The sequence below is a fragment of the Copidosoma floridanum genome, unplaced genomic scaffold, assembly GCF_036245765.1.
Source record: "Copidosoma floridanum isolate Cflo_tuat_1 unplaced genomic scaffold, Cflo_Japanese_pri ptg000004l, whole genome shotgun sequence".
Classification (NCBI taxonomy): domain Eukaryota; kingdom Metazoa; phylum Arthropoda; class Insecta; order Hymenoptera; family Encyrtidae; genus Copidosoma; species Copidosoma floridanum.
In genome coordinates, this window is record NW_028321881.1 from 13,099,129 (window position 1) to 13,124,725 (window position 25,597).

Below are 25,597 nucleotides of genomic sequence, written 5' to 3' on the forward strand. Positions count from 1 at the left end.
GATTGGTCATTCAGATCCCAAACCTGACGTGTCCCCCTTAATTGCAAGAGTATTAAAATTCCTTGCACATACCAATATTCGCGATTTCTCTGTAATGAAATGCTCTCAAGTAACTATAGAGGTTTGAGAGTTACTTCTGTTGTGTCTGTTGAGCAAATGTAAGACTTAGTTCGGTGACTAAGCTGTTTAAAAAAAGTTCGAGCAAAACTAGGCCTCTGTAAACTCACCTAAAAAGTGAATTAAAGAGGAATAAAAAAGAAAGGAGCACCGACTTGAGCTCTGACGTTAAAAGCAGCAGTCTCATTTGTTGTCATCACCACGAGTACTCTCGTGTAGGATTAGAGATCGTACCTAAATGCCGTATACAGTTTTAGAGGAAGGGAGTGTTTGGTTGAATCATACGGATGTTTACGTTGGGGGAGAGGGGGCCAGACAATAAGTTTATGTATGACAAAACACACTTTTTTCTTCTCAAATATTAGCTTTTAAATTATATTTACCTAATAGTTGAGGTACACAAATTTTGTATTTTATTTAAAGTTATTTCTTCTGAAATCCCTCTATGATTTTTGTTAATTAAGGCATTCTTCGACAACATGGCTAAATATGCTTATATTTATATATGTACTTATTATGACTAACGTTGCTTCGTTGGCTATTAAGCTTCGTTTTAAAAAATCATCATTGTAACAAATAAAACTTATAACATTTTGATATTTAGCAGTAATAATTTAACAGATATATTATTTTAAATTTTTTTTCGAAAATATAGAAAAAAAAGTAAGTCGACGTAACTTTTGGAAGGGACGGTTTACACGGGGGAGGAAGGGTCGAATAATCGAAAAAATAGTCCACGGCATTTGGGTACGACCCCTTAGGATAATCGTTGCAGTCAACCTTGTAAGATCTTGCTACTGCGTGAGCGCAAGCAGCGGCTAACCAATGATTATAGAAGTAAGTCAAATAAGGAAAAAAAATAAACTGTTAAATCGTTGTTAATATAAATCTGAAACTTTATAATTCATATTATTTGTAAAATCAATTATTTTCTTACTAAATTAATTAAATCATCCGATAAGATGTAACTTAGTTGTTGATTATATTTTTTTTTATTCAAATATTTCAGGATTCAAAATTCTACTTGATAGAAACATAAGTTTAACTTTGATGTATACATTAAATACCAAAGACAAATAAAATAGATAACGTATGACAAAGACCTTTACAAGGACGTGAGATAAAAAGACGAATAAAATACGCTACTACTGCATTAAATAGGATATACATTCAAACAGTAGCTCTCTAGTTTAGCGTAATACACACCAACACATTCCAACAGTAGCTCTCTAGTTTAGCGTAATACACACTAACACTACTGCACACATACCATTTGTTGAAACCTAACACAAAAACGCCGAGTCAACGATTTAAAAGGAAAGTATACTGTAAGTAAGAGCAAATAAGGCCTTTGGGCCGACGGTTAGTAAGTTCCTAATCAACAAAAATTAAATTTATTTGTTTGTACAACGAATCTACAAGTTTCACCTTTCACTTACAGGATCGGACGTTACTAGTGATACCACCAAGCTTAGAGTAGTTTTCGGCGACTCAGCTAAAATCTCTACTAAAACAAAATCTTTGAGCAAGTAGTTAGATTTCGAGCTTACAACTACGTAGTTACCGCCGACATTTCCTGAATATACAGACAAATTGTTATGAATTCCGATGATAGAAAATATTAACACGTTCTTCGATACCATCATAATCAAGTCAGAACTTATGACCCAACACAGTGACCTTCGGCATTTCTTCCACGCCATTTTTAGCCGTACGCATGATTCAGCAGCTCGCTCACGATGAACCACCGAATTTCCTACGCGCTAGTAAGATACTTTTGAGAGGTTTGTATGGAGATGATCTCATTTCTGGCGCTGACACTCTAGATGAGGTTATCCAAATATGAGATGAAGTGATCGAGCTCTTAAGTCAAGGCGGATTTACCATACGACAATGGGCGTCCAACCACAAAGCGGCTCTTAATAATATCGATAAAAAGTTCTTTGATTTAGACCACCTTGTTAAAAAAATCCTATTCAAAAGACGTTAGGAATCATTTGGGATTCTAACAAGATAAACTTCAATACAAAGTTTAAGTAATTTATTTTAACGGTACTTGTACCAAACGTAAACTTGTCGCCGAAATCTGCAAAATTTTTGACCCACTTGGTTTGGTTGGCCCTGTATTATTGCATACTAGAATTTTAAGACAGGATTGCTGGAAATGCAAGGTAACTTTGGATGAATCTTTACCTCATGAAATTCACACTAGATTGACGATCATAGCAGAGCAGTTGCCTCTTTTAGAAACACTCTCAATTTGTCGTAATATATTCATCCGTACCGCAATAACCCAATTCAAGTGGAGATTCACGGATTTTGCGACGCATCCAAGCCAGTGATGCCAGACGGGACGGCATTCCTCTCAAATTAGAGTTCAGTACTCTAGAGACTCGCAGACTACAGGATGGCGCTACTAGAGTACAGCTAGCAAGAGTCTCTACCCCAGTTCCTCTACTCCTATACTCTCCCTCTCCATGTGATGTGCATGGTTACCCCAAGCCCGCTCAAACAGCTTATATATTACGTCTATACCCCTTTATGTACAACACGCCGTAGCCGAGTGGATAGAGTCATTTTCTTTTTTGCTGGTTGTACGTTCGAACCGCATTAGCGTATTTTTTTTTTTTTGTTTCTTTTTTTTTACAGTCACTGTTTTCAGTACATTTATTAAAATTAACTTATGCTTTTAAAAACTGCATCGACAATTAATACTTATTTAGGTTTTATCCGTTAGCGGCTCTAAAAAAAAGATCGTAGTTAATTAACAAGCGCTTATAACATAAGTGACCCAGTTCCATCTTGTCTTTTTATATTTGTAACCAATGAAAACGTCAATCAACACAAAAGCACCTTCAACAGAATCATCCAGTACGCTTGAGTCTTCCCCACTCTAATTTATTGTGATGTTAGTTAATTAACAAGCACTTGTATTATGAATGACTGAGTAGATTCTAGTCTTCTCATTTGTAATGAATTGAATTTTAATCAATAATTGAGCCCATTAAAAGAATAATCATGTTCGTTTTACTCTTTTTTTGACCAATTATCTATTAAGAGTTTTGATTCAACTATGTATTGCTGTTATGTTCATTTATTTATGTACAATATTTTTATATTGTATGGATAAATTCTCAAGTAAATGCCGTCATTTATTAACATCGTTATATTCTAAAGAGTTTTAGTAATGCTTATTAATAACCAAATGCCTTTTTTTAAAAAGCGCTGAACTCATAATTATTTTTATTGGTAATGATTTCAATAAATTTTTATTAAGAAAAATATGAAATTAGAATAATAATAAAGCTTTTTCGTTTTCATAACGAAATGTGCTATTTTTTTTATTAAAAATAAGTAATTTTACAGATCAATACAGAGAAGCTTTGACTACTTGATAATTTACAACTGATATTTAGTAACAAACAAGCAAAGTTTATCGTATAATGCTGTTTATATGACTTTATTTATCTTACGAACTTATTGTTAATTTTTATCTTACGAAATTATTATTAATTGCAAATGAAATTTTACGTAAGTCTTCAAAACTGTTTATTAACCTGCCCCTAAGTTTTTAATGTTTGTTAACTAGAACTGCTCTTCAAAAAGTTATTTGAACAACGTAAGGCAATCCACAAAAGTTCTTTTATTATGTTTTATTCCGTACCAATTATATATTACATTTAAAACCAATAATAATAATTTGATATCTAGAATCCAACATTGAAAAAAAGGAGTTTGGTTATTGATAAATATTACTATTAGTCTTCAAAATATTAAGACGTTAATAAATCACAGTACTTAGGTGACAATATATCCATGCAACATAGAAATATTATACATAAGTTAAGACACATGATAATCATGCATTGTTGAATCGAGATTCCTCACTCAGTTATTAGCATTATTTAAAATAAATTAAAAGATGAGAGCGCCTTAAATAAATCCTTTAATGGGCGTGATTGTAATTTTTTTTTTAATTTATGAAAGATCAAAGGACTAAAGCGTACTAAATCATTTGGTTATACGCGGTTCTTTAATTACTCACATAACAATTTTATGTGTAGAATATTTAAGTGTACTAGATGATTGTTTCCAGTGCTTGATTATTATGTGACATTTTTATTTATTACAAATATGAAAAGATAAGATCGTACTGGGTCATTTATGTTACAAGAGCTTTTTAATTAACTAATATCACAATATATTAAAATGGGGAAGACTTAAGCTTACTAGATAATTCTGTTGAAGGTGCGCGCTTGTGTATTAATTGACATTTAAGTTGATTTAAGATGGAAAGACTAGAACCTACTGGGTCAGTTTGTTATAACCATTTTTTTGTTTGCTAACATTATGATAAATGAAAATTTACAAGACCTGGGAGTACTCAAACATTCCTGTCAAAGTGCTTGTTTTTATAAATTGAATTTAATTTAGTTTATTTAAAACGAAAATACTTAAGTTACTTGTTTAATTAACGCTATTGTTTATTGAAAACGGAAAGACTTGAGTATGCTACGTGTTTCAGTTTAGGATGCTTGTTTATAATTGAACATTGTAAACTAGTTACAACCAATACACACGCGCTTACTGGATTGTTTACTTTAAGGCGTTAGTTTATCAATTGATATCATTACTAAGAAGAAAAGAAAGAATTGCATCACTTGTTATTACTTATTGGAACTTAAAGAGTATTATTGATCTCTATTTAGAGATGTCACTACTGTTAATTAGAATGCAGCTAGTATTGTTACTTCTTTACAGATGCAATAATAAAAACATGCTTTTTTTCAGAGCCATCAATTCATAAAACTCGAATAAAAATTAATTGTCGATGCAGTTTTTAAAAGCATAAGTTAATTTTAATAAATGTACTAAAACAGTGACTGCAAAAAAAAAAAAAAATACGCAAATGCGATTCGAACTTACGACCAGCAAAAACGAAAATGAATCCATCCGCTCGGCTACGGCGTGTTGTATATGAGGGGGTACAGATGTAATATATAAGCTGTTTGAGCGGGCTTGGGGTAACCATGCACATCACATGGAGAGGGAGAGTATAGGAGTAGGGGAACTGGGGTAGAGACTCTTTCGAGCTGTACTCTTGTAGCGCCAGCCTACAGCCTGCGAGTCTCTAGAGTTCTGAAATCTGGTTTGAGGGGAATGCCGTCCCGTCTGGCATCACTGATCCAAGTATGTTTATGGAGCCTGTCTTTATTTTAGGTCAGTAGACACAGAAGGCAGGGTGCTGGTAATGCTCACGTACGCCAAATCGCGGATTGCTCCTCTTAAATATTTAACGATTTCCCGCTTAGAATTATCCACTGCATCTCTGCTTAAAAAATTATACATGTCTATGCGATCCCGATTCGGTTGTCAGGTCAAACGGGTTGTCCTCTGGTTCGACCCCACCATCGCGCTGCATTGGATGAAGGAGACTCCACATTTATTGAAAACTTTTGAGTCTAACAAGGTCACTGATATTTAAAGTCTAGGAGACGAGGTCGAGTGGAGACACATTCGAACAGGCGATAACCCAGCAGACGCACTATCCACAGGACAACTTCCTGTAGATTTCTTTAGTATTAAAACTTGGTTTACAGATCTAGATTGGCTATCCTGTGCAGAGAAGAACTGGCTACCTAGCGTTGAAATATCTATACGAGAAGACCCTGGATTTAAAAAAACGGTTCTGTCCGCTGACCACAGACGCATTACATATACTCTCGGTTTTCATCATATGATCGTCTCCTTAAAATCATTAGCCTTAATTTTCAGATGGCCGACAAAGCTTTACAGAAGACTGCCCATTACACTTTGTGAGAAGCAAGAAGCAGAGCGATGTCTTCTCCACGCTGTACAGCACGGAAGATTTTCGATTAAAATAAAACGGCTACCAACCGATCGCAACTCCGAGCCCAGGCAAGTTACTGTACCTTTCAGAAAAACGACTTAATTCGATAACTTACATCCTTTTATTGATAACAACGGAATTTTGCGTGTGGGCGGTCGATTAAAAAACTCACAACTTGAATATATTTAAAAATACCCGATTTTACTTCCAAGTAAGTATCATGTAACTGATTTAATCATCAGACTGTATCATCTGACGAATTTATATGGAGGGATACAATCCACTCTATATTCAACAAGAGAACGCTCTTGAATTATAAATGGGAGAGATCAGGTTAGACAGATCGTTCAAAATTGTGTGACATGTATTCGCTGCAAACCCAAACCTTTACAAGCCCAAATGGCAGATCTACCATCATTTCGCGTAACTGAAGCCCCAGCTTTTAGCCATGTAGGCGTGGACTTTTTTAGAACCTCTTTTAATTCAGGAAAAACAGTTCAAAAATCGGACGACTCCTAAAGTCTACGGATGCGTTTTCCAAAGCAGTTCACATCGAACTTGCGCACGATTTATCTACGAGGGGTTTTTGGCTGCCTTCCACAGGTTTATTAGTCGTAGAGGAATACCAGAGCACGTCTATTCAGATAATGGAACCAATTTTTTAGGAGCAAACAATCAATTGAAAGAAATTTATGACCTATTCCAAACACCAGAGTACAAAGGGGAGATGGAAAATTGCGCTCTTTCCAAATGCATCGTTTGAAATTTTAATCCACCCCTCTCTCCCCACTTTGGTGGTTCTTGGGAGGCCACAGTAAAGAGTTTGAAACACCATTTAAGACGCATCCTGAAGGATCAACTACTTTCTTTTAAACAAATTCAAACTCTCCTCATTGAAATTGAGGCAATTCTAAATTCACGGTCAATATGCACTCTTTCTGCGGATCTCAACGACCCTCAAGCTTCAACACCTGCGTATGTACTCATAGGAAAATCATTCAAAAGTTTACCCGAGAAAAATCTTGTTTCAGTGTCGGACAATCGCTTATCCATCTGGAACTTTATTACCAAAGCTAGACAAGACTTCTGGAATCGTTGGCATACCGATTATCTTAATGAACTCAATATCTGTCAGAAATGGCATAAATCAACCAGAGAGATCAAGCTTGGTTAAATTGTTGTCCTCATTGAGAAGGTGGTACCATCTGGACGGTGTCCGCTGGGCGTGGTCCTTGGAGTGTGTCCTGGAGACGACGACGTAGCCTGAGTTGCTAAAATCAAGACTGGAAATACCGTCTGTAAACGCAATATTACTAGCCTATGTTTTTTACCCGTTACCTACATGTAATTTTTAAGGGATAAGTTAATTTTGTAAATCTTCAAGTTCATTGATTCTTTTAAACAAAAAAATTTTGACTTTTTGAACTGCCATGTTCGATGACCGTATCATAAATGTAAGTTCGTTAAATCAAGTACCTTCAATTGGTTTAATATTAGCAGGCATGGACTGAAAAATCGCCAAAAATATAAAATGTAGCAATTGAGAAGAGAAGTCGCCGAGACCTCGATGGCGAAATTGGTAACGCACTTTCCCGGAAAGAACAGAGTTCCAGGTTCAAATCCTGGTCAAGGTGGCACTTTTTTTTAATTGCTACGTATGACAATTTTTCTACAAATCGTAGTTTCAACTAAGAAAATCGAGTTGCCTTGGCAATCTCGTAATGGATGGGAAATGTCGATAAATCCAATTACTCACTTCAATTTGTTTTATTTCATGTTTTTGAGATCAATTGCTGGTTCTTGTCACTCCAAAGGAAACTCGACCGTTTGTAAAGATTATTGCTAGTCATAGATAAATGCAAGGCTACTTTTAATTTGTATCTTTATTTGAATTTAAAAATGCGAATTTATTTAAAATAACTTCTGATATTAGTAATTTGTTTGAACTCATTATTGTTTGCGTTAGTTTATAGCGAATTGTTAAAATTCGAATAAATGTATTGTTCAATCAGTTAAATCTAGAATATTTTAGGTTAAATTTCAGGTGGTTTCACATTTTAATTCTAGGGTTGTTATTCAATAAAAAAATTATTGCAAATCTGTAACTCTCTAAGTCAATGCTTCAAGCAAGAACTAATTTCATTTATACTATACTAATCTATTCATCAGCACGAGTAGCGTAAAATTTAATATACAATCTTATGTGCTAATTGCCAAGCTTCATTAAAATTTTAGTTATATGTAACTCTACTTCGCAGTTCTCGCTCGGAGGATGTACAGTCGTACTGCGTCTTTCTAATAGTGTGGATCTAAGGCTTACGCGCTGCTTGCGGAACCAAGAGCGCGATCATGCACTGCACACACCTATATATAGTTATACGTTTCATTAGTTTGGACAAGAAATAGGCACCCACGGCGCAGACCATTGCTGTGTATATCCATCATCTCAAGCCGAGTCGTGCTTGGCGGCCAACTCACGCGGCACTCGCTTCGTCGTAGTCATTACGTGCAGGGCTCCGTAGCGAAAATCTCAAATCTAAAATATCTCTTTGGTAAATTCGCTTGCCTTGACCGGCGATTATCTCTCCTTAGTAGATTTACCGCCTTCATTAAACCGTTCGCGAGTGCACTCGGTGAAATACTTTGTTTGTTAATTACAATGCGTTTAGTTGTACGTTAGTCATGCGTTTCAAATTACTGTGATTTTCGTGCGAGCGTGCTTATTCGTATATTTCATCATGTTTTTTCAGTTTTGTAGTTCTTAATAAGAAAGATTTTTTTTGGCTCAATGCCTTTTTCCCTTCAAATTCTGTGTTTTTATTTATAGTTTAGTACCCAGTTTAGTGTCAGATATTATTATTTGCATGCAATTGAATTCAGTGCTTGATAATAACAGTGATTAAACGACAGTTTTCCTAACGTGTACAACAAGCCACGCTTCGTGCACACCCACACAAACACACATTTATACATCAATGTCAATAGTTTTGTTCGCTTTCATTTGTTTCTTTTTATACATATAAATTGCAATATTTCTCCCTTTTTTATATGCGGCGGCCGAGCCACCGACGGTAAGGCCACCGGATCATATAAAGGCCACGTGGAATTTGTTATGTATTAACTAGCATCGAAATCATTTTAAACGTATTGATTTGGACCTTGTATGAGTTTTGCCAATGATGAGAAAAAAATATGGATAGGGTATTTTGATGTAGTATATGAAAAAGTATACCTGTGGCTTTCCGGAGAGACTGATTAACTCTATTTTTTAAAAATTCAATTAGGACCAGAAAGCATACTATTTTCTAGTGTACTTTTAAAAAATTTTTGAAATAATTTGAGTTACCACTTTTTTGAATTAGCACAAGATCTAAGCAAATAACTGCCATTTTCCAGGCCCAACCGATTAACTGACTCTTGTCGAAGCCCAATCGAAGAAGTGATGTAAAAAAATCGTCGCTGCAGTAAAAAGTGATGATTTTGAAGTGCAGAAATCATGGAAGAGTACTATACTTAGTAATTTTGACCCTTTTAGAAAAAAATTCGATGTCAATATGTGGCTTTCACAAACAAAAATTAAATTTCTCGTACAGTATGCATACATACGGTGTACGGGACTTGCGTCACACTTGGGCTGTTATAAATAAGAAAAACTACTAGTAAGACGTCAAATTTTCAACGAAATTCATATGGATAAGGGTAATGAATTATTGGACTCCAATAGCGCAACAGCCACATATTTTTTAAACTTTAAAATAGGGGTAAAAAAGGTAAGTATTAATTTTGGAATCACGCCGTTGAAAAGCCTAGCATTTTCACAGGAACAAAAATTTATTATCTCACGTGAATTTACTTTAGCGATTGGCGCTACAGATTAGTTGAAATCCTTGCAGTTGCAATTCAAGCCTTGTTTTTAACGTAAACTAACCTTATTAAAAATTTACTATGTCATTTTAAACGGGAAAAAACGAATTATGTCAGTTATCGTCAAGATCATCAGTTTGTAGATAGAACTATACGAAGTACTACAGTGCTATGTTAAAGTAATAATAATCTACTACTCGATAAACAACTACTCAAGGGACAGGCTTGCAATATGCAATATACGATTCAAGTCATTATATCTATCTCACAATGATTCAAAATTATTTGTACTGCACAAACCAATAAAAAAATATGAATAAAATGTTTCAGTAATTGTCATACATACAGTGAAAGATGCGTTAGATGTAGAAGTTTTAATGCCGGTATGCGTGTAAGTCGATTTTTATTGAGCTTAAGCCACTTGAGTTGCGTTTTATTCGATAAAGTAAGTGTAAAATTATCAACTAAAACATTAGAGTTGACGTCCCTATAAAAAAAAATGTATGAATGAAAAAAATTGTTTTCAATTCAAAATGCTTCGTATAAAATACATGTAGTAATCGTTTGTACTTACAGCTCTTGAAGTTTAGGTAGATTGAGCAAAACGTTGAACTCAAGGTTTGAAAAATTATTTCCTTTTAGTATTCTGTAAAAAAAAATTATAAAAAAACAACTGTATTAAAAATGTTTTCTAAATGATGGAATTCAATTCATTAGTGTATAATTTATCTTATCTGAAGTTGTGCATGGGTATATGAGTAATTATTTACATATGCATAAACTGCAAACAAATTATCTTGATTCTATTATACGAGTCAAAAAACATACTCAAGCTTATAAGATATTTCTTGCAGTAACGTGCGAGCAAAAAAATTTTGAAATATGTATTCAAGGTGAAGAAATCGTAATGTTAAAATTTTTTTAAAAGTTTGCCATTTCATTTCAACTTTAAAAGATAATAATCGATTAGTCGTATTACCGTATAATTAATTAAGTGGTAAAGATTTGACGTAAAAAATTGTGAACGTCACTGAAACACTACTTGACAGCATCCAAAGATGTCCTTGTGATTTGCACGTCAAATTTATATAAATTTCTTACTAACTATTTATAGGCTCTTGACGGATTAAAGGCTGCTACTCAACTCAAAATCTGTCTTACTTTACGATACAGTTATAGACTTAATTTGTTACAAAATCTTATAAGAAGTCCAGATACGAAGGTGTCAGTCTATTGCTAAACATGTACAGAAAAAAAAATGTTTAATCAAAGTCATATTAATGTAAAATCTAGTTTAAAGAAACTTGTAATTAACATGGCCAAATTCGATTCTGACAAAGATATAATGGAATTTTGCATACAAGTAAATTAAAATACCCAGGTATAGGTCTCGGGACCCCCCGGCAGAAGTGAAACTTCCAACTCAAATGTTATTAGCCAAGGTACAATAAAAACTCAAAAAATAAGAGTACACCTGATTTTAATAGATCTTTCAGAATCCCATATTAAAATAGTGGAACTTTTAATATTATAACGTATTCGAGCACGCACGTACATAGATTACATATACCTTAATTTACTACTTATGTTATTATTCGCGCATTCTAAGTACTTCCATGTTCGCTATGATACATGTAATACATGTACGAATTGTTGGTCATGTAATGCAGAGTAAAACAAAGATTTTCACTATAATGCGCCGGAAATGGGTACTTTTGTCCCTTTACGCGGAACAAAAATTTCTTTTATTTAAAATTAATATTCGTGCATTTGATATTACATCATATGTGTTCAATCAATTTTTGTAGGAATCTTTGTATCCAATGAATAAAATTTTTTTTTAATTTTGGCTATCATAAAAGTAAAATAGTCCAGTATATATTATTAAGATTAAGAAAAACAACAAACATCTAGCTATTTTCCATTGTAAAATTGTAATTTTTCATTTCATTCGTTTTTTATGGTAACTTACAATTAAATATTAAAATTCACCCGTGCTTAACTAATTTCTACCAATTTCAAAATTAATAAAAAGAATATAAGTTTTGGTAACGTAACAATTTTTCTGATAGCACATTATAGAGAACAGAAAATAAATCAATTTCCAGGTGGGATATAAAGGTAGTAGCATTGCCTATGAGATACTAATTATTATTTTTAGGATTATTACAATTATTTGTATGAATTTATGTAAAATGTTTTTGCACCTCAATAATTATTTTCTATACGTGGAATTATTTTTGGTCTATCTGGCTCCTATTTCGAGATGCAACTGTTTTTCTAATCTTGGGAGGTTATGTTATAAAAAAATTTTCCAAAGATTTTGGAAAAGTCCGTATCAATTTTCGAAACATGCCATACTAAGTAAAAAATTTTTTTTGACTTGTCCTTTTCAAGATAAAGTCAAAAAATAAAAAAATTGAGGTTATGTTTGTTCATAGTCTAACCTCTCTCTACTTGTGCACCTCGATCATGTGGATTCCTGTTAGGAAGCCCGTGGTAATTGTTACTTTGAGCCAATTTTGCTTTTATATATATACACTACTGGGGCTCCGCCCCCCTGCAAGCTCCGCACTCTATCCCCCCTTTTATAGTGTTATAAGTGTGATTTTTTTTAAAAAATGTTTGTGTCAATATTTTTGAAAGCCTTAAGAAATAATAAAATTAATTGTTTGTATGAAACTAATATGTTGAAGTATATTTTACAGAATTCAGAAGACCACGGCATTTTTCGAAAATACTCGGGAATCAATTTTTTACGCTGGGGAATGATTACTGGTCTGCTTTTAAAAAAATATAAGGAACAAGCTGCTAATTTCAAATAAAAGTGGTAAAGTTTATATAGACAGAGAGATTTGCCCTTGACTTTTTAAATGAGCTGTCTATCCTGTATGTGTCAATAGATATTTCTAAGCTCTTATAACTATATATGCCCCCTGCGCGCTCTGATCACCAACCTCTGTAATTGCAAATAAGATTTACGATGTATGGAAAAAATCCAAATTATATTAATTGTTACTTACAATTTACATATGTAATAAATGTCTATTAATCACAATTAATTACATGATGTTTTAACAATCACTCTTTATTTTCCCTGACTAATAACAGATATTTTGATGGGATTAGTGAAACACGATTTTCAAAACAATTCAATTTTTGAAGAAGCATGTAACGTTATACTGCCTTTTTAACTACGAAAATTTTTCGCATGGTTTATTATGTCTGAAAATTTTTTTGGTGATATTATTTGGAACAAATACAAAAAATTTTTGATTAAAGATTGTAAAGATGATCAAAATAAAGCTATTTTAGAATCAAACAAAATTTTTAATTCTAAAAGTATGTCTTGTAAAGATTTCAGTTTACCAGAACCAACAAAAACGATTATAAAAAATATCGATACTGACAATGATGAAAGAATATTTTGTAAACATAAATTCCATAAAATAATTTTACAACTCAGTCATAAACAACGTCGAATTTTTCAAGAAATAATAAAATTAAAAAAAAAAATTTTTTTCATCGATGGTCCTGGTTGATCTGAAAAAACATTTCTGTACAAAACATTAATTTACTATTTCGTATCAATTGAAAAAAAAATTCTTACAATGGCTTAGATCGGTATTGCTTCTGTTCTGCCTCCAAAGGGAATGACCACTCACAGAACTTTCAGACTGCATTTTGCCTTAAGCACTATAGAAAGTGCATTCTTCCAGTTTGAGCCAAATAAACAAAAATTATGTAATGTAGAAGTAATTATTTGGGATTAAACTTCTATGATACCAAAAAAAGCGTTAGAAATCGTTGATGGGGCTTTAAAAAATTTATCTAGTAGTAATAAACCTTTTGGAAGTAAAATAATAATTTTAGGTGAAGACTTTCGTCAAATTCTCCCAGTAGTAAAAAACAGAAGCAAAATTATTATTGTTTAAGAAATCATAAAATTTTCCAATTTTTAGCCTTAATTTAATATTTTTTATTTAAAAAATAATAAACGTTCAATTAATAAAAAAATTTCTTCATTGCAACTGGATATAGAAAAAGGCAAAATTAAAACTTTTATAATTCCTCAGACATGGAAAACAAATGATGTATGTTTTAAAATTTTTAATAATGATGATTCTTTTATAAGTGAAGCTATATTAACATCTCAAAATAAATACACTCATTTTTTAAACAAAAAAATTTTAAATAATATGGTAGGAACATTAGTAACCCACTATAGTATTGATAAAGCAACTCACAATGAACTAGATAAATCAGACGATAATATTTATATTAATTTCCCTAGGGAATATTTAAATAGTATAAAAAAAGGTCTTCCTCCACATGAATGGAATTTAAAAATTGACGCTATTGTTATGTTGATACAAAATTTAAACATATGTAAAGGACTTTGCAATGGTATAAGATTACGAATTACAAAATTATTTAAATACAACATCGAAGCTAAAATAATCACAGGTAAAAAAAAAGGAAATAAAGTCCTCATTCCAAGAATAACACTACAAACAAACAATTCTTCTTCGCTACCATTTATATTGTACAGAAAACAATTTGCATTTACCTTAGCTTTTTCTATGACTATCAATAAATCTCAAGGTCAAAGTTTTGATGCGTCAGGAGTATACCTTAGAAAACCATTATTTTCTCATGAGCAATTATATGTTGCATTATCTAGATGTAGGAACCCAAAAGAATTTTTCATCCAAATCGAATCAGAAAAAAAATTTGAGATTAAAAATATTGTTTGGAATAAAATTTTAGAGTAACAAAAAAACTATTCTATTGTTCATCACTATTTTTATACTCTCTTGCAAATTTTATCGTTGATCAAAAAAGCAAATTTCAGTACCGTCTAGTACCCAGATTTATGTTATCATAAACAATCCGTTCTTTGTAATATGTTTTCAAATACACCATCATGGATGCAAAATTTTATCAGTGTGAATAATGTAACTCAAAATTTTCAAATCAAGAGTGTCAATCATCGCACGAAAAAATTCACAAAAAAATTTTTTTTGTATGTGATCTGTGTAGCATTAAAATATTAAACAAGAAAAACTATTTGCGTCACACAGAGGAATGCCAAAACGTTTGAAAAAATTTTAAACAGTACTAAATGCGAAAAAAGTTTAAAAAGAAATCATCACTTACAGAGACATTTGAAGAGTCAGGAAAAAAATGTTCAAAAAAATATTTGTCAAAATTAAGAAAAAGGTTATGTAAGAGCAGAGCCCCTAAAAGGTTATGTTAGAGTATGTAATTAGAATGAACATTCTTAAAAAGAAAATTGTAACAAAATTTTTTGTTGTGGTCTAATAAAATTATATATGGAAGGTAGACCGCTTGTAACAGTTATTATATAAGGGTTTACAAATATATTTACATTATACATGGGGAAGCTGAAGGGGAGTAGGGAGAAGAGCTGAGGGGAGCGGGGAAGTAGGTGGAGGGGTGCGGGGGGAGCTAGCAAAAAAGTAGGATTACTCAAAAAATGCAAGAAAATTAAAGAATAACTGCCTTATTTGGAGGGGAGTTGGGGGGGAGCAAAACCTCGCTCTAACGACTATGTAATAGAGGAAGATATATATATATATACTAGTAGGGCTTCGCCCCCGTGCGCGCTCCGCGCGCCAACCTCCCCTTTTATCGCCTTATAAGTGTAATTTATTTGAAATAAGGTTTGTAATAATATTTTTTAAAGCCCTAAAAAATAACAAAATTAATTGTTAGTATGAAAATAATATGTTGAAGTATATTTTACAGAATTCGGAAGACTATGGCATTTTTCGAAAATACTCAGGAATAAATTTTTTAAGCTGGGGTATGATTACTGGTATGTTTTTAAAAAAATATAATGAACAAGCTGCTAATTTCAAATAAAAGTAGTAAAGTTTATGCAGACAGAGAGATGTGCCCTTGAATTTTTGTTGGTGAGCTTCATTAATTCTTCTAGTGGCTCCCTTTTCAAATAAGCTGTCTATGCTGTATGGGTCAATAGATATTTCTAAGCTCTTATAACTATACATGCCCCCTGCGCGCTCTGCGCATCAACCCCCGTAATTGCAAATTAGATTTACGAAGTATGAAAAAATACCCGAATTATATTAATTGTTACTTAAAATTTATATATGTAATAAATGTACATTGATAATAATTAATTACATGGATTTTTAACAATCACTTTTTATTTTTCTCACTAATAACAGCTATTTCTATGGAATTAGTAGAACACGATTTTCAAAACAATATGATTTTTGAAGGAGCATGTAAGGTTATACTGCCTTTTCAACTACGAAAATTTTTCGCATGGTTTATTATGTCTAAAAATTTTTTTGGTAATATTATTTGGAACAAATACAAAAAATTTTTTATTAAAAATCGTGAAGATGATCAAAATAAAGCTCTTTTACATTCAAACGAAATTTTCAATTCTGAAAATATGTCTTGTAAAGATTTCAGTTTACCAGAACCAACAGAAACGATGAAAAATAATATTGATACTGACAATGATAAAAGAATATTTTGTAAACATAAATTCCATGAAATGTTTTTACAACTCAATCATCAATGATCAATGTAGAATTTTTCAAGAAATAATAAAATTAAAAAAAAAAATTTTTTTTATCCATGGTCCTGGTGGATCTGGAAAAACTTTTCGATACAAAAGATCAATTTATTATTTCATATCAATTAAAAAAAAAATTTTTACAATGGCTTGGACAGGTAATGCTTCTATTCTGCTTTCAAAGGGAATGACCACTTACAGAATTTTCAGACTTCCTTTGGAATAAAGCACTATAGAAAGTAAATTCTTCCAGTTTGAGCCAGATAAACAAAAATTACGTAATGTCAAAGTATTGATTTTAGATAAAGCTTCTATGGTACCGAAAAAAGCGTTAAAAATCGTTGATAGGATTTAAAAGATTTATCTAGTGGTAATAAACCTTTTGGAAATAAGATAATAATTTTAGGTGGAGCCTTTCGTTAAATTATCCCAGTAGTAAAAAACGGAAGCAAAATTACTATTGTTCAAGAAGCCATAAAATTTTTCAATTTTTGGCCTTTATTTAATATTTTCTATTTAAAAAATAATATCCGTTCAATTGATGAAAAATTGTCGTCATTGCTACTGGATATAGGAGAAGGCAAAATTAAAACTTTCATAATTCTTCAGACATTGAAAACAAATGATTTATGTTCCTAAATTTTCAATAATGATGATGATTCTTTTATAAGTAAAGCTATATTAACATCTCACAATAAATACACTCACTTTTTGAACAAAAAAATTTAAAATAATATGGTAGGAATATTCGTAACGTACTATAGGATTGACAAAGCAAATTACAAAGGAGTAGATAAATTAGACGATAATATTTATACTAATTTCTCTACAGAATATTAAAATAGTAGTAAAGAAAGTATTTTTATACGAATTAGATTCAAAAATCCAAGCTATTGTTATGTTAATACGAAATTTAAACATATCTGAAGGACTTTGCAATGGTACAAGATTATGAATTAAAAAATTATTCAAATACAGCATCGAAGCTGGAATAATCTTTGATAAAAAAAAGGAAATGAAGTCTTTAGTCTAAGTATAACACTCAATACAAACAGTTCTTCGTCACTACCATTTATATTGTACAGAAAACGATTTCCATTTATCTAAACTCTTCATATGACTATCAATAAATCTTAAGGTCAAAGTTTTGATGCCTTAGGGTTGTACTTTAGGAAACCATTATTTTCTAATGGGCAATTATATGTTGCACTGTCTAGATGTTGAAACCAAAAAAAAATTCTTATCCCAATTGAATCAGAAAACAAATTTGAAATTAAAAATATTGTTTGTAATGAAATTTTAGAGTAACAAAAAAAATATTCTATAGTTCATTACTATTTTTATACTCTCTTGCAAATTTTTTCTTTCATCAAAAAAGCAAATTTTAGTATCGTCTAGTACCCAGATTTATGTAATCATAAGCAATCCGTTTTTTGTTACATGTTTTTAGATACACCATCATTGATGAAAAATTTTATCAGTGTGATAAATGTATTTCAAAATTTTCAAATCAAGAGTGTCTATCATCGCACGAAAAAATTCACAAAAAAAATTTTTTTGTATGTGATTTGTGTAGCATTATAATATTAAACAAGAAAAACTATTGCGTCACACAAAGGAATGCCAAAACATTAAAAAAATTTTAAAGAGTATTAAATACGAAAAAAGTTAAAAAAGAAATCATCACTTACAGAGACATTCGAAAAGTCATGAAAAAAACGTTCAAAAAAATATTTGTCAAAATTGTGGAAAAGGTTACGTAGGGTTAACTTAATTTTTTATTTTTATTATAAAATTATTTTAACAAGCTATAACACCTCAAAAAATTTTTGGTGCTCTCTTAAGATTCTAAATAACAATTTAAAATTTACTGAGTCAACATTTAGTATCAAACTGTCTTACAATCATGGTAACAAAATAAAGTGAATTTACGGGTGTACGGTTGATGGTGCGTTTACTTCTAAAAGAAGAGCAACTAAAAAGACATTTTAGAGTATGTAATCAAAATAAACATCGTAAGTAAGATATTTGTAACAAAATTTGTTTTTATGGTCAAATAAAATTATATGTGAAAATTATACCACTTGTAACAGTTAATATACAACGCTTTACTAATATATTTATAATTTATATGGGGAAAATGGGGGGGAGCTGGGGGGAGCTGAGGGGGAGCGGAAGTTGGTGGGGGGAGCGGGGGGGGGAGCTATCAAAAAAGTAGGATTACTCGAAAAATGCAAAAAAATGAAAGAATAACTACCTTATTTGGAGGGAGCTAGGGGGAGCGGGGGGTAGGTGGGGGGAACGGGGGGAGCAAAACCTTGCTCTAACTCTTACGACTATATAATGTAAGAAGATATATATATATATATATATATATATATATATATATTATAGTGCTCTACGCCCGGCTCCTTTTAATAAGGGCGCTACTATGGGCACTTAGCACTTGGGAGAAGGAAAGGAAGAGGGATGGCAGGCCTCCCATTACAGGAGGGGGGTAGGGGGAAATTAGGCAATTTTGCTGCGAGAAGGTCGCCTTAACCCTCCTTGAGGAGCATTGTGTGGTAAAAAGGCACATGTGAAAAATCACAGAGGTACTTGCCCGAACAGTCGCACTGGCCGGGAATAAAACTACGGTCTCCTGCGTGCTAATCAACGGCCTAGCCACCTGAGCCACCGCACGCTTTTATATATATATATACGACAAAAGATGCTTCACATGTCGTTAGGTATACGGTTATTGAGGATACCTATAGAGGGCCTCCCGACAACCTCAGCAATATTTCTGATCGGGTATGTGCACGGCAGCGTTCGCTCGCTCACTCGCTCGTTTCACGGGTTAACTCTCCATATAAGGCGCGCCTAAAGAAGTTTTACTTAAAAAAAAATAAGACAACTTCTATGAGTATACAATTTGAGTGTATAAACATCTTAAAATTTTGTAATGAAAGTGGATTTGAAAGAATCTTGTAAGAACATAAAAATGTTTTATTAGAAATGAGTAAGCTAAGATATTATTTTCTAATAATTTTAGAGCAATACACATGGCAAATCTGGGGTGCATACCAGCCTATTTGATTACAAAATTAATCATGTTTTGAATGCTAAGTAATGCACGTGACGTATAACCAAGTTACAATAAATATTAATAAGTAAATTTCAATACCTTTCAATTTCAATTCCTTTTTTATTTACAAGTCTATGTCGTAGTGAAGTACTAAATAATGTTGAGTGCAATAATAAAATTACTATACACTTTCTAATTTAGTTGTAATAAAAAAATTACTTTGTAAGTAAATAATATACTTTAATGCGTAGATTTACAATCTTTTTACATGTAGTTCTCTGCATACAACATGCCATGCGCTTACAATTGTCGCTCATACGATTAAATACTTTTTGCTTTCTCCCTCTGAATGGACAAATATTTCATCATCTATGCTTCACTTGCACTATTGCATTCCTCAAATTGCATTTATTATACCTTTTTTCTATAAGTTTAAAACGCTACTTGTTTTCTTTTTTATGTTACTAACAATGATTTCCGTCAAAAAATTGAAAAATAGGAATAAACAGACCTACAAAAAAAAAAGTCAGCTTCGGCTAGACCTTCAATATTAGTTGATGAGAGATTGGCGCTTGAAGCACTCAGAGTGAGCCAAGGCTTCATAGTAATTATATATTCGTATATCTCTACCAAACGCAAACAACTATATTAAATAAAAATTTATGCATACATTGATGTATATATACATATTTTATACAGTTCATAAGTTTGGCATTATTTACAACCCCCAAGAGCTTCTCATCGTGAACCTCCTTTGACCGACCTATCATAATATAAATAAAAATTTAGTTATTTACTATGTTTTTTCAACTCTAACAACTTTTCGTCAAGATCCCCTACAGCCTCCTTCACACAGCCCCTTACAGCCCCCACGAGCTATTTCGAGACCTCTTACCAACTTACCGAGACACCCTACATACCTTAATACATAGTTATTTTCACAAATTTCTGCACACTACCGAGGAGGCTAATAGGTAGGGTTGATGAATACGAATAATGAATAGTGACGCACTTATATTATGAACATATTTGTAACTGTGAAGTTTTGGATGTCTGAGTTTTTTGTAAGTATTATAAAATAATGTATAAAATATTATGATACATATTATGTACTTGTATGACATGACACATGTATCTTCACGTGAACGGTCAAGAGGAAATTTTTCTGAACAACCACCTATTACCGACGTTAGATAATTTTGATTCAAAGAATAATAAAACAGAGATTTACAGCTGTGATTAAAAATGACTGAGATTGAAAACTAAACGTAAAATAGTAAATTGTAAAGTACTAAATGGGAAAAAAATTCGGTTTTGAATACAAATATTACAATGTGGTCTTCCAATTGATCTGAATAACCTAAAAATAGTATTTCCAGCCAAAAAAGAAATCATATTTCTTCAGTCGTGATACCTATAATACTAGTACAGAACTAGTTAAAATTCGGACAAAGGTTATAGAAATCACGACTGAAGTAGTAAAATTTCTGAATTGACAAGGTGTAAAAAAGGTTAAACTTATGACGTATCGATGTGTATAAGAAGATTGTACAAGCACATTTAATGACCATTAAATGTAACAATTTTTATTTTCAACGTATAAGGTTCTGATGTTTTTACTGTGCACGTAATAAAAGCTTCAAAACAAATATGTAACTTTTAAAATATAATTAATTTCTTTATTTAATATCACTACTTCAAGATAAAAAGACCCTTTGCATCCATTAATTGCGAACTGAGGGTCTGCCGATCGTCCGACAGCCTGACTTGACTAAAATAAGAATCACCGTCATTTTGCAACAGACAACTATTTTTTGTCACTGACTATCGGTGGAAAATCAAAAATTATATTGACCTAACAAATTTTCAGAAAGACGGTCATTTCGTCAAACTTAGTTACGAAACAATGGAAACGTTAATGCTACATCGTAGATCTGCAGAAGTACAGTCTTCTCCAACAAAGATTTATCATGTTTTCCAACAAACTTAAAATAACGCACAACATTTTCTGTTTCTTGAGTAGCTAAATGATTGTTAGGATCATAAATTACTGTCTAACTAAATAACCACAATGTTTCATACCAGTGTTATGTCGGTAAACTAAAATTTACCAACAATGTTTCCCCGCTCATTTTTTAAGAATTTCTCATCTAGATTTAAAAGTAATCTGAGCAAGGATCCACGTGCATCCCAAAAGAGGTAAATCACCTGCAAGTTACTCGTAGCTGCATCACAATGACCAACTATGATTCATGCACGCAGATCTATGCTGACCGAAAACGATAAGCAAAAGAAAGATAAAATAATTATAGAAACCAATTGATGCAAAAGTTTAACTGGGAACAGATACACTAAGATGAAAAATTAAATACTAGTATGTACAGATTAAGTTTAAAAGACGCGATGTTAAAAAATAGAATAACTTAGAGTTTAAACATGTAGACCAAGCGAGAATAATAGCGAATGCTTGAATTACTACATATAGCTAGAAACAATCTGTACACGCCGCACCATTAGCTAACAACAACATAACATAAACCTAGGAAAGCAATCTGGTTGACTATCAAAGAACTATCTGATTTTCACCCTTCATGTTCACAGGATCATGATTTACTGTACAACCCTTTTGTATTGCATTAACAATTCTATAAACATACTGCAATAACCTAATTGGTTATCTTCTTAAAAACTGTCACTGTTTCAAATGTAAAGGAAAACGGGAAAGTCATAGGACTTTCCCTTTTCCTGACACAGAGATATCGAGAGAGAGTCAGCACTTCTGCCCCCAACACCAGTAACGGAATTTCCGATTCCCCAGGGCACCCTGAGCCAACTTCCTCTCCTACGACAAGCAGAGAAAACCAGAGTTGACCAAATGCTACTAGCATTTCGAAATACATCAACAACTTACAATGAATAGCAACTGTCGGTAATTCTAAGTAAGTTAACAATAGAATACTTCATGACAAACACCCCACTACTGTTACTGTAGATGTACGTGTTTTAACCACTAAAGCCGATGTTGTTAATTAACCTTTAATGATTATTTATTCGTCCAACTGATACATACATGTACAGGCATCACCAGCGAAAAATCTAGCAATTATTGTAGTTATTACTATCTAGAATTAACTACTACTGAAAATATTGTTAATACCATGATGTATTGAACGCCTATTTAATCGAGCCTAAATGTTAAGTAATTTTCACCGCTCTTTTTGCATGGGGTTCGATTGAGTGGACAAACAGTGTTTAGTATTGGTAAGTAATCATAATATTTTATCTTAACATTAGTATTAAGTCATGATAAAATTTTGTAACATTTTGATGTAAAAGAGAAAGGAAGAGCATGAGTAAGTGAATCACCTTTTCCTTCTCTTGACGCATAGAGGAGAGCGAGCCAGATGTGGGATGTGCCAATTTCTAAGTGACTAAACTAGAGCAGTTTTAGCTAATTAGATTTTTGGCTACTGTATTTCCTACAAAATTTTCCCCCGGCAAAATTCCCTGCGTCGTTTCGAGTCAGCGCGTGACCAAGATCTGCTACTCCCAATAAACAGGCCCGGAGGCCTCGAGAAGGATACACTCAACGATAGCCCTTCAAAGTAGACTGAGTAGTATGAGTCCGCCTCTGCTACAACTCAGTCTACCACGAAGCGAGGATATAGTCGATTTTCGTTTTTTCACCCTCGAACGGTCAACGGGTATCCCGAGTCCACCTTTGCTACCATTTGATCTTCTACGAGTGCAGTTTCTCGTCTCACACTGATTCGCCACTTGTGCGCGAGTTTTTCTTTGAAATAAAAGGAAGTATAAATTTATTAAACTTCTCGACTTCCTTTTCTTCCGCTTAACTTTAACGCGCACGCCATTACTCGCCACAGTATTGGTACCCGTGGATCACCAGGAAATACTAATGTTTTTTTCACGCGCACACCACTACTCGCTACGGTAGTGGTACCATCAGAGCAACGAGAACTAATCGGATTGCCACGAATACCAGGACTCACGACGGTATTGATACATCCTAGTCAGGTCGCGAGTCAAATCACCCCCATCTACTCCCACATGACCCCTAGAAACGATACCTTTACCCGTAACAATGCTGGTAGTTTCTAGATCGCGAACGGGATACCCTTTGGTACGTCGCTCTGGATGAAATTGGCCAACCTTAGACGAGCCACGAGCAAGTGCATCGGAATACTGCATAGGAGTTGGTTCTAGTCGTGTGAAAACAGTCGCAGCCCCTTTGCGAATACCGTGTCGTTAGATTGAACTACCCCTGTAGCCCCGTGTCCTACTCACGTTCCCAGCGTGTGTCCCGAGTCATTAAGCGAAAGCTTAGACTCAAAGAGTACGTCGCGCCGACATAACACCAGTAACGATTTACAATGTTAATGGCTTCAGTACTAAACTGTCATCTCTCCAAGTATATATACAAGTGTTAAATTAGAATTGATTAAAGTCTGTTGTTTTTAATAAAAGAACTTATTATAAAAACTTTTATAAAAAGAGCACAAAAATCATAAAAATATGCAAAATAACATTAAACCATTAGAAAACCTGTCAAGTCCTATTAAGCTAATGTGACAATCAAATGTTTGCAAAATAATAATCTCAAGGTATTTGTCGTCAAGCAGATGATTTGATAAGATCAAATGATTGTAAAACTTCGTAATTAAATTTAGGTTGTCAATTTTCGCCCTACTGCTTCATTTTAGAGCGAATACAGTAAAAGAATTTTATGTATCATGAGCTTGTTACATCCATCGTCGTATGTGGACGAAACGTAGAAATAATGTAATAGTGTAGAGGGAGGATATATCTAAATTTCTGTTTAAAAAAATTGCATAGCACTCCATACATTGCGCTTATTCACAAGCCAGAGTGTAAGCGTACTTTTCTCGGACGTTTAAGTAATAAACCTTACATGAAAACAATGCCACTATACATGGTGTATTTTAATGAATAAGTAAATCATGTAACCTAAGAAAGTTTAGAACGAAATGTATCAAAAACTAACATGATTCTGTAGACTACCTAGATTTAGACAAATAATGTTCATTGACCATAGGAAAATTAAAACTCCCTAAATTTTGAAATGGTTTTTACGTTAGTAAAATAATTAATATAAATAGGTGATTACGCCATAACTTAGGAAGACCATATTACTGACTTGTATGTGCGTACTGAGATGTATTGTAAAAATGTCAAAGTCAATACTAATGAGAAAAGTTGCGCTTGTTTTGTTCCAATTATAAAAAATAATATTTCAAGTCACTTTGAGGCTAAAATTGCCATTTGTATCTAGTGTCGTATTTGAGTTATTATTTCACATTTTGACCCTCACTATGTGAACACCCTACTCTTACAGATAGCAGTTTGAAAAGAAATAAAGTATTTTTAGCAAATATCCAAAAAATAACATCAACAGTGATATTTATTGCTCTCCTTTTAACCACTGTAACTTTGGATTAATTGCTTTAAGTAAAATAAAATTTGTTTTTCATCGATAGGGCTTGATCCTAGCTTTTATTTTGCAAGGTAAGAATAGTCTATCTATGCAAGCGACTTATCTATGAGTGCTCAGAAACAAACGTAGTTTTTTGAAAAGTGAATTAAAATTAATTGTAAAAAAATGTCTTGTACCATTAGACAAAATAACTGTGATGATAGTTTTGAAAACTTCATGAAGATGGTATTTAAAATAGAAATTCCATGTAAAATAATTTTTTCGACAACTTTTATTAACATATATTTTCGAAATCGTATTATGTAAATAACGGCGGAATTACCCAAATACAATTTAATTGATTGTAAAGACATACTTTATGATCTGTACAGTTCAAAATCTCAAGGTTAAAATAACATGTAGGGATTATCAGACTTGTTTCGAGTGTGATCTTAACCATTTTTAGGGTCGTTCATGGATCTCCTAGTATTTAGCTCATGAGCTTTACCTGTAATTTTTTTATTTGCGATTTTTGATCTCTCTGCTGTTGCCGTATCCACCGCCGGTGATCCTTTTTCTCTGTACCTTGATTTTTAGAGTAGTCTGAGGCTATTGAAGCCCTTGGAATAATGTACTAGTGGGACGCGGGAGTCAAGAGCTGACTAAAACTTT

General features: G+C 32.7%; 1 protein-coding gene across 2 annotated transcripts in view; it reads right to left on the bottom strand.

Annotated features, from left to right (window-relative positions):
- Window positions 1–25,597, bottom strand: part of LOC106635898 (uncharacterized) — a 606,704-nt gene that overhangs the window by 535,337 nt on the left and 45,770 nt on the right. For both annotated transcript variants that reach the window (XM_014348085.2, XM_014348086.2), the window contains exons 3-4: window positions 10,407–10,478; window positions 10,179–10,319 (exon numbers count right to left, since the gene is read on the bottom strand). In XM_014348085.2, the coding sequence (XP_014203571.2) occupies window positions 10,179–10,319; window positions 10,407–10,478 (213 nt within the window). The remainder of the gene's footprint in view (window positions 1–10,178; window positions 10,320–10,406; window positions 10,479–25,597) is intronic.